Source organism: Aythya fuligula, chromosome 2 (genome assembly GCF_009819795.1).
Source record: "Aythya fuligula isolate bAytFul2 chromosome 2, bAytFul2.pri, whole genome shotgun sequence".
Taxonomy (NCBI): domain Eukaryota; kingdom Metazoa; phylum Chordata; class Aves; order Anseriformes; family Anatidae; genus Aythya; species Aythya fuligula.
In genome coordinates, this window is record NC_045560.1 from 18,394,041 (window position 1) to 18,403,894 (window position 9,854).

At 41.1% G+C, this 9,854-nt stretch overlaps 1 protein-coding gene across 1 annotated transcript in view; it reads left to right on the plus strand.

Moving 5' to 3' along the window:
* PRTFDC1 (phosphoribosyl transferase domain containing 1) overlaps positions 1-9,617 on the plus strand; it is a 45,570-nt gene extending 35,953 nt beyond the window's left edge. The window contains exons 5-9 of the mRNA XM_032183451.1: positions 3,681-3,698; positions 5,127-5,209; positions 5,620-5,666; positions 7,666-7,742; positions 8,341-9,617. Of these exons, the coding sequence (XP_032039342.1) occupies positions 3,681-3,698; positions 5,127-5,209; positions 5,620-5,666; positions 7,666-7,742; positions 8,341-8,388 (273 nt within the window). The 3' untranslated portion in view covers positions 8,389-9,617. The remainder of the gene's footprint in view (positions 1-3,680; positions 3,699-5,126; positions 5,210-5,619; positions 5,667-7,665; positions 7,743-8,340) is intronic.
* Positions 9,618-9,854: the final 237 nt, after the last annotated feature.

The window sequence follows — 9,854 nt, forward strand, 5'->3', positions numbered from 1 at the left end:
TGTGGCCAGACAAGTCCTTCAGGGATGTCTGATTCCATGTTCATCTTCTTTGCTTCATGTGAGTCATTTGTGATAGGGAAGTGTAGACTAGATTAAATTTGTATTAGATGGATGTATAACTGGTTGGAAAGCTGTTCTCAAGAAACTGTTAATTATGCTTCATTGTCAGACTGGGTGAATTAAAGCACATTCTCCAGGGACTATACAATATTTAATTCATGATTTAGAAGACTGGATTAGCATTTCATGCTAATTATACTACCTGGAAAAATACTACAAGATAGGATTAGGATCTTAAGAAGTTATTTTAAGAATTTGACTCAAAGAATGACATGTAACGACAAAGATGAATACTAACTTCTGTGTTTTTATAGAAGTCATCTTTTGCATAAGTGGGGAAGGACTGACTAAGCAACAGTTCTGTGCTGGAGATGATAGGTAGTTCCCAAGGTGAATATGAGACAGCAGCATACCTTTACTGAAGATGTAACCCCTGTATTGGAGTTTGTAGAAAGGAGGGTTATTTGTAAGGTATACAAAGTGGCTCTTTTATTCTTCTGAAGGCTTGAAAAGGTTTCTCTGTGGCTTGGGGCACCACAACTGGAGAAGGATTCTGACCAACTGGACAGGTTCTAGAGGAGAAAAAAAGAACATTCAGGGGTCTGGAAAATTTAGCTTGTGAGAATATGTTGAATAAATAGGGACAGTTTAAAATGGAGAAGAGGAAACAAATATATCTGTCTTCAAATGTGGAAGAAGGAAAATTTCATTTCTGTGTCCACAGCAAAACATATTCAGGTCAGATAACAAAAGAGGTTTTCTAACTGTATTTTTGCTCTTAGATAATGAGGCACTGAGGCACAATACCTGAGGAAGTTCTGAAGTCCTCACCATGTTCAAGAACAGGTAAAGCAGATATCTGTGAGCAATAGTTTAAGTTGATTCTTTGGGCCAAGGATATCAAAAATCTTCTTGATGACCTTTCAAGGTACCCTCAGCCCTGCTTTCCATTAATGTCTGCTATTCTCTTTTCCTCAGGAGTTAATTAATAAGGTCTGTTCCTCCCTGTTCGTTTAATCCCAATTCCATGGGTAGGGAGGCTGCTGTCCCCTCATTGTCTAATTGTTTTAATATTATTTCTGCTTGCAAGTAAGCAAGGGAACCTGTGTTTCTTCTTGAGATAGGATAGCTGAAGCAGCCACAGTAGCAAAAACCATCCCAGGACCATGGTTTTCTCTGAAATCTGTCAGGGCCCAGAGTGCACTTAATAGATCTTAATGGTCCTGACACATCTCACTGAGGGCCCCTTCCCACACCTGTGGACACAGGAGCTCCAGTTCAGCTCAGCCCCAGGCTTGCAGTGCCTGACCTGTGCTGAGTTCTGATGTTCAGGGCAGCTCCAGCCACGCCTGTGCCTCATTATGGACCAGGCTGACTCACAGACTGACTGACTGGCTTCCCAGCTCAACCTTGGACCTGTTGCACCACTGCAGATGGGTCTGGTATCAGCAGGCTGTGTTTAACCCTGGTTACTCTCACTGGGCCTGATCCCAACCCGTGGACTGACAGCCCAGCTTGCCCTCGGACCTGCCGCTTCACCATGACATGCCTGATAATCTACACTCTGTTGGATCAGGTGCTGTCTTGGGGGTGGGTCCTGGCTGGTGGGGCCCCTGCCTTGCTGCCTAGCCCTCACTTATGCAGGCCACTGCAGCCCCTGCCGTGCCAGTTTTGGTGCATCTCATGCTGTACTTGCTGGATGGGTCTTGTCACCAGATGTTTGCTTTTCCTCTGGGAAAATACATCTGATATATTTGTTCCTGTAAACAGCATGAGGAGCAGCAGGAGGTGCACCAAGGTGGCAGAGTGAGTCAGGGTGCCAGGCCGTGTTATCGGGTCAGCCTCTCCCACCAGATGCCAGCTGCAGTCATCCTGGTCTGTTTGCTGGTACTGAAGGAGCTCGTTTCCAGCTTTAGTTCTGCTGAGGCTCTTTCCTACACCTCTCTGCATACCTGTCCACTCTTCTGCTCTCTGCGTATCATACATACATAGATACACATATGACACGTGCATGTATGGAGATGGTTTAACCGTTAGACCTGCAAATCATCTTTAGGTGTCCACTGACTGAAAGGAGTGATCTGCATCAGACCCAGGTGTCCTGGGCTAGGCTTTGGAAAGGGTTTTTCTCCTGAGAGCCAAACTCTTTCATATCCAAGTGGCTTCCTTTAAGAATGCATGTCCCTGTAAGCCTGCCATAAGCTTCTCCTGAGCATGATCTCTTCATTTTATCTAGGGGATTGACTTATTTCCATTCTGTCTTGAAGGAAGATGTTTCTAGAGGCAGGACATCTTGGGGTCTCATTGTGAGGAGGCCTTTGACTTTTTAGCTCCGCAGGTTTAGGTCTTTCAGATCCAGAGTTGTTTTTGTCATCTGCTGGGAGGTTGAAAGTCAGGAGTGCCAAGCAGGATAACCACCAGTGAAACCTGTTATGAAAACACCAAAAAGGAGCCACCCTCCAGGATTAACACACATTCCATCAGAGCTCAGTCTAAATTAGTGGCTTTCTTGAGTGATAGCTCCACTGCTGACATCGGCTGAACTGCTACGGGGAGCTCCCTCCACAACTTGACCAAGTGTTTTGCCATTTCAGAAGCATCCAGGGGATTATATGGTGTGTGGTAACATAGTCTGCATATCTATGGCTGTGTGCATGAAGCATGCCACGTCTCCCTGCCAAGCACTGTGATTGTTAGGAGGGACTGCAATCTGAATACGTGTGTGTGTGTATAGATAGATATATATATGTATATATATAGGTGATGTGTATTAATCAGTTCTAGTTTGCAGATTAACAAAAAAAAAAAAAAAAATTGTGACCAGTGAATGAAACTGCCAAAGCTGTGCTGTTTATAAGCACTCTCCCTTCACACACTCTTCCTCCATGGTGTTTGAGTCTTTCTCCGAACTCTCAGCTTTAGGACTGTGTGGTTGAAAAGAAATTTAGACAGCCTCCATTTTGTGTAGGTGGCAAAGCCAAGGAGCTTGATAGAAAGGGAAGTGGAGTGTAAAGCCAGCTGGGTGAATACTGCATAGATATGAAACTATCTGCGTAATGTACACATACGTGTAAGGTGTATACAGAGATATATGTGAAAAAACTTCCTTTTTGCTATTGTATCACGGTCTGAGAATGGGTGGTACAGCTCGCCATGTAATCCTTTACCGTGAGGCTTCTGGTGGGGGGGGAGAGGAAGAACATTTATTTCAGAGTGAGAATATCATTTCTGTAGTTTCATATTAAAGTTGGGAAATAGTATTTTAGTAAACTATCGGGTACACTGTAGTATACCACTGGACACACTGGTATGAAGTGCAGTTCATCCCATTTGGATTTCCTACATCTAGTTGTATTTTCCCAAGCTACATCCATTCTTGCACAAGACAGGTAATCCAGACAGAGCTGAATAAAATCATAGGCTCTGATTGCCAGCTATTTGTGGCTGGCTCTTATTCAGGACACAGAAATGAAACAGGAAGACTCCTTGTGTCATGCCCTGTTGTACATATGCACATGGACCTATCTTCATTTCACTTTTTCAAATATTTTTTTATTTTAGTTTCTGAACATTGTATAACAGTTTTTCTTCTTTTTTTTTTTTTTTTTCTTTTCTTGCAGAACGTTTTAATTGTAGAGGTAAGTTGCGTGTTTCTTCTATCATATTGTACTTGGAGAAAGTCACATAGTAAAGTCGAGGTAAAACACAACTGTGTTTAGACTTCTTTGGCTGGGAGGTGTAGAAGAGGAAGAGTTGATTTGCTTAATAACATCTCAGCCTTTTTGCAATTGCACAAGGGATCAAACTACACTGCTGGCACTCTAATTTGTACTCTCCTTGTGATACCCAGCAGTCACTTTCTGCGTCACTTGGTGTGGTATTTTTATGGCTTTGTGAGCTCCTGTTCTGCAAGTCGTTCTGTTCCTTGAAGGACAGTGAATCAACTGCACTGATGCCACCATAAACTTCCTTATAGCGTGACTGTGAAATGGCAGCATAGCCCTACACATGCTTTACAACTTCAGGGTTGTTCCCATGCTGGATGAGAACGTCAGTCACTCTCTCAAGTCCCCGTGACTCCTGCTCATTAGCACTGCACCCTGGAGCGTCCCCTGGGGAGGTCCATCACAGAGATGTTGCTGATGTAAATCTGCAATGTTCAGTTGTAGAGAAGAAGAATGTGTGTCACTTCACCGGTGCTGCAAAATCTTCCTTAATTAATAATGTAGGTGATTCTTTTTTAAAATGTCAGGAAAGCAACCGGGATGTTTAGAGAGCACGTCAGGACCTGGCTGGCATTTCTGGCCCAGTCTGCTTGTGTGAGAAGGAGGCTAGGTGGCATGATGAAGGAAATGCACAGGTGCTGGAATGTCTTTTCATGGAAAAGGAGGAGAAAAAAGTCATCAGGCATAGAAATGACTGTGACCTTAATAACTGGTGGGAGCTCCATATTCATTAATGATCACTGCTGTAACAGAAGTGAAAAATGTCTGCTGCAAATTCTGTTAATGCTCATAGGTAGCTGAGGAGCAGAGGCAGGGTTTTGCTAATGAAAAATACACAGCCGTAGAGTTCAGGATCAACAGCTGCTCTCCAGTGGTGTTCAGTTGTGTAGCCAGGTATGGACAAGAGATCTCCAAATGAGATCTGGAGAATACTCATTTGTACTGGTCTAAGAAAAAAACAAACAGGGCAGATTTAGCCCTGGGATGGAGAGGTGTTCACATACCATAGTCTTGAGGATAAAATATGAAAAGTCTGATCCCTGCATACTTTCAGTGCCCAGTAAAGTCACCCCCCATCCCTTGCAGTATCCCAAATACTAGAAACAGCTGTTTTCAAGAGGAAGTGGACAGTCCTTTATGTCTTTATTTTATGAGTACAAGGTGCTTGCTTCAAAGAGTCTCACACTCTTTACACCCCTTTTTGGATGTGGCTCACAATATACTAGGAGAAATATAACATTTCCACAAAATAAGAATATGCAACTTCCCAGTAATTGTTCAAATTTCCTTGTTTCAGCTTTCCTTTGTTTTTAACTTGTTGTGTTTTTAATGTTTTGTAAGGATATCGTTGGAACTGGGAGGACTATGAAGGTTCTGCTTAATAATATAGAAAAATACAAGCCAAAAATGATTAAAGTGGCGAGGTGAGTAAAATGATCAGAAAACTTTGTAATTAATTGCTCTGGCCCAACGTATTTCCCAGCAGAGATTCCCATTCCACGTTCCTGTTTTAATTCTGTGCTGCAGCATTGCATGGGGAGCTCTGCAGAGAAGCTGCCTGAGTCACTAAGAAGAGGGTGGAGGAAAGGAGAGGAAATGCTTCTGTATTGTTCTGCAGTGGCAATGACCCCTTCAGCCATTTCAAGGCTGGCACTGATAGATTTTGAAGGGAAACACACCCAGTTTTTTCCCTGCCATTAGGATACTGTCGAAGGAGAAGCCGAAAAAGAACAGTGGTTCATATGGCTCAGGAGCTTTTCGATGAAGGGGCTATGTTTTTATGCATTATTCAGATGAATATTTGGATTTTTTTAAATTTTGTTCTTAATTACAGTTTGTTGGTGAAAAGAACATCTCGGCCTGATGGGTACAGACCAGACTGTAAGTGTTGTTGTGAAAATCTTTACATCACTGTACAAGAAGTTACCATTATTCTGTAACTTGCCCTTCGTATGATCCTGCAGCCTCCTAGAAGCGTTGTAAAATGCCAGTTGTCAGGGGGAGTTGTCATTGGGTTGCAATGGAGGGGTTCGTATAATTGTGGTTTAAGCCTAGCCTTCACAATGGTCTGATGTTTTCTGCAGAGCACTAACTCTATGAGGAAGTTATGGAAGGGTTAAATGTTATCTATGAAAGGTGGGTGCTTTATCTTCTGTCTCTGCCAAAATACATGGCAGTCCTTTTCTTCCTTTTCCTTCCTCACTATGTCTCGTTAGAGGAGCTGCAGGACTCCACCTGGACACAAAGGCTTTTTTCATTGTGAACTAATTATTCACAAGTTTTATATTTTTAATTATTTTTTAAAATTATTTTTAAGAAGCACTATCATTTAAAGGGTGAACAATAATATGGTCAAATCCCTCCCTGCCAAAAGCAAAAGATAAAATGGGCTTTTCAAGCTTCCTCCTGCTGCTCTGTTTGTCTCATACCAGCACCACTTCTCTCTGAAGTACTGGCACTTGTACTGGGCTTAGATGAAGACATAAATGGAGCTATACCAAGCTATTACCATTTTAGATTCATTAGAATAAATGATGTAATAATAGGTATGTGGCTGAATACTGAAAAAATAGGCCCACCTAGAAGAGATCAACCAGTATTTGCTGCTGAAGAAGGCTCTGGTCACAGCTGAGGTGGGGAGGAGGGTAGCAGGAGAGTAGGCAGGTGGGTACCAGGAGGTAGCATCAAGGGGCTGGATTTGGGGTGTGGGAGAGAGGGAAACTTCACGAACCAGAAGTTAATCAAGGTTGAGCATGGCCCTGCAGTTTTAGCCCAATAATCTGAACTATGACTCAAACATTTGGTTGTGCAATTTTTTATACAGCATTTTTTTTTTACATTTAGAATTTAATCCAGTAAATTAAAGTATCCATTTTACTGAATTCACTAGACATATAAAAAATACAATAAAATGACTCCATGAAGGACAGCTTAATATTTTAATGTGATACTTTGTAAAATGAAACAGATTTTAACCACTTTCTTGTTTATTTGTGATGGATTTTATGAAATAACAGAGGTCACCCTTTAAATCACTAACAGGGCTATGTCATTTCCTCACCTGCCCAAATGTGTGATTCAAAGTGCCTGTTACCCATCATTTTTAACAAGCAAATAAAAATCCTCTCTTGAGCAGTTGTAAATTTTTAATGCTGTAAAAAACGTTATGCAAAAATTTTGGTGTCCACAAGGTTGTGTTTTTCTCTAGTTACATAATGAACAACTTGGAAAGGGTCTAACTCATTTTATATAGTGCTGATACTGCACAAAACCTCACACTCATAAAGATACATGGCTATGATTAGCTTGAAGTGTGTGAGTTGCATGATTCAGCTACGCTGCATGCATTTACTTTGTTAAGCGTGTGCATGAGTCTTCATGAGACTGGGGCTTTAATTTAAGAAGCATTTGACACATTTTGGTAGGATAATATGCATAATAGCTTTGCCTACTCTCAGAAGAAAATGTATAAACCTCTTCATAAGTTTTTAAGTAACTTCTGAATTTAGATTATACCTTTTTTCATTCTCAATGGACAGTTGTCATCACATGCATAAATGAACAGAGCTGCCCAACCTAGGCAGAACTTTTCGGCTCTGATTTTGGCTTCCTTCCACAACGTGTCTGTTGTGCCACTGATCATTGTAAACACGTCTCCTACTCTCCACTGACTGTTCACATGCCTGTCACGAATAGTCTGTGAGCTGGAACTGTGAATTCTGCTACCTGCTGACTCTGGTTTCTACGTCAGAAATAACAGAACCTGAACTGGCTACACATATATGTAGTTTACTGGTCAGAGGACCAACAGGTTAATTTAAAGGCTATGCAGTAGCCACCTGCCTTGTATTTATGGTATTTGTTATTTGCCTCAATACAGATTACGGATTTGAAATTCCAGATTTATTTGTGGTTGGTTATGCCTTAGACTACAATGAGTACTTCAGAGATCTGAACGTAAGTTTATTTAAGAAAAAACAGAAATCTCTATTTTACTTTTTTTGGGGTGTCTTAAAGGGATCCTTCCAATGAGTGTAGAACTCCTTGTAAAATCTCAAACAATCCAGAGGAGTCACTGCTTAGCACTGTGGGTGGTTCATTCCCATCTCTCACCCACTAAGAGCAGAAGTTGTCACTTCTGTCATGCTTCCATCTTCAGTGAGCCTGGGACTTCGTGGTTCCACAACTCCCAGTAAATGCAGTGACAGCAGAAAAAGTGAAATACAGCTACAGTTCAGACAACTGGGGCATTTTAGTGCTGTGTTGCCTGCCCCTTTTCTCAGGGAGATGATGATGGAAAAAAGGTGCAAGCATTGCCAGCCTTGCCATTGCTTCCTGTGATCCCCCCGGGGGTGGAGCTGAAAGCTGGGAATTGCAAGTGGAAGAACTCACTGCAGCTAGAAAGTGAGATCAGATTCAATTTCAGGTCTCTGGAGAGGGAGGAGTAATGGCAAGGTTACCGGATTGGACAAGCAAAATTATTTCTGCACAATTCATTATTAATTAATGATGTAATCAACTATGCTCTTGCAATCCGTATTGTATTTTTTTTCAGCACATATGTGTTATCAACGATCACGGCAAAGCAAAATACAGAGTCTGAAGCAGTAACATCCTCACCTGAAGATTTGTAAGCTCAGTGGAGCAGAAATTTGACTGCATGCTTTCAAGCATCTCCCAGAAGAGCAGTTCAACCGACTTGTGTTTCTGTCAACTCAGTGTAATGAGGGGTTTACTCTAGAGATACTGATTAACATATACAGAAGTGGGAGCTTCTAAAATGTGAAGTAGAGGGCTTTTAAAGTTATTACACTTTTTAAGTACTAAAATTGCAGTATAAGATGCCTTTTGACTATTAATTTGTCTGCCTCAACTCTCATCGTGAATGTGTTTTCTTCATTCAGCCCATCATGCTACCCGTTACAATTAAGGTACTTCACATCATGTGTTCTTATGTGTCGCATAAGATTTTTCAGAAGGGCCATTTTGTGTTAGATTCTTGTGTTAGGCAGAATTTTAGGAACTTCAGCATCCCTTTAGTCTTGGTCACATACTCTGCTGCCAAACTGAAAACATTATTCTTGTCTAATTGCACAATTCAAAAGTTTCAGCTGAAGCTGTTTGCTGTATGACTTCTGGCAGTCCATTATTGCCCCTTCCAAACAGAAGTTGTAACTTTCAGAATGCACTGAACTGGAGTAGTGGTGCACAATGGACCTCTGCAAGACACTGTTGATCTGAACTTGGAAGATATCTTGCTTCTGGTATGTGATGTGGGCATAGATCTAATCAGCTGTGTTTAACATGTTGAATTTTAATCAAGAGGAAACAATGCTAGGAAGGCTTCCATTTCTGAGCAGTGCCCTTTGACTTCTGTAGGACATGAGCTGGTCCAAAAACTAGCATAGTGTTCTGAGTATATATATTTTTTTAATTAAAGTTCATTAAGCACAAAAGCTTCATGTTAAACGATTATTCAGTTATTGTTTGATTTTCACAGCCTGTCTGAGATTTTCTATAGCCATTTGTCTTCTTTAGGAAAATAGAACTGATGACACTGAACTGAAGACTAGTATAAAATAAAGGGAAAAAATGTATAGGAAAATCCAGGAAGCAAGTTAACCTGTGGGTGCTGGAGACTAGAGATCCCTTGTATCATGCTGTATTAAGTTTGAAGAGTTTAGTTCTGTACCGTACGCAACTGTTCTCAATGACTTCCTGAGGGAAGCAAATGCAAAGTAGCTGTATACCAATAGCTTTGCTCTGAGCTGCAAGAGGCATGTTGTTATTAGCTTCAGTTTCCTTTAAACTAATAAAGAAACCATAAGAACACTTGTTACGGTGCACAGTTGTTTATTTTCCCGCTTTAGCATATTTTGCATATCCCTTAAAAGCTTTTCAAGAGTATGCATTTAACCGGTAATCTAAACATACCTGGTATATGTGTCCTGTGACTCATGAACTATTTTTATTTGGATAAAATCCATCATGTTAATGGCATGAAGTAAGATCACACAACTGTTGTGGTTGCTAATGTTTTAGCCCTTTCTTTACTCTTTTAAACCATAT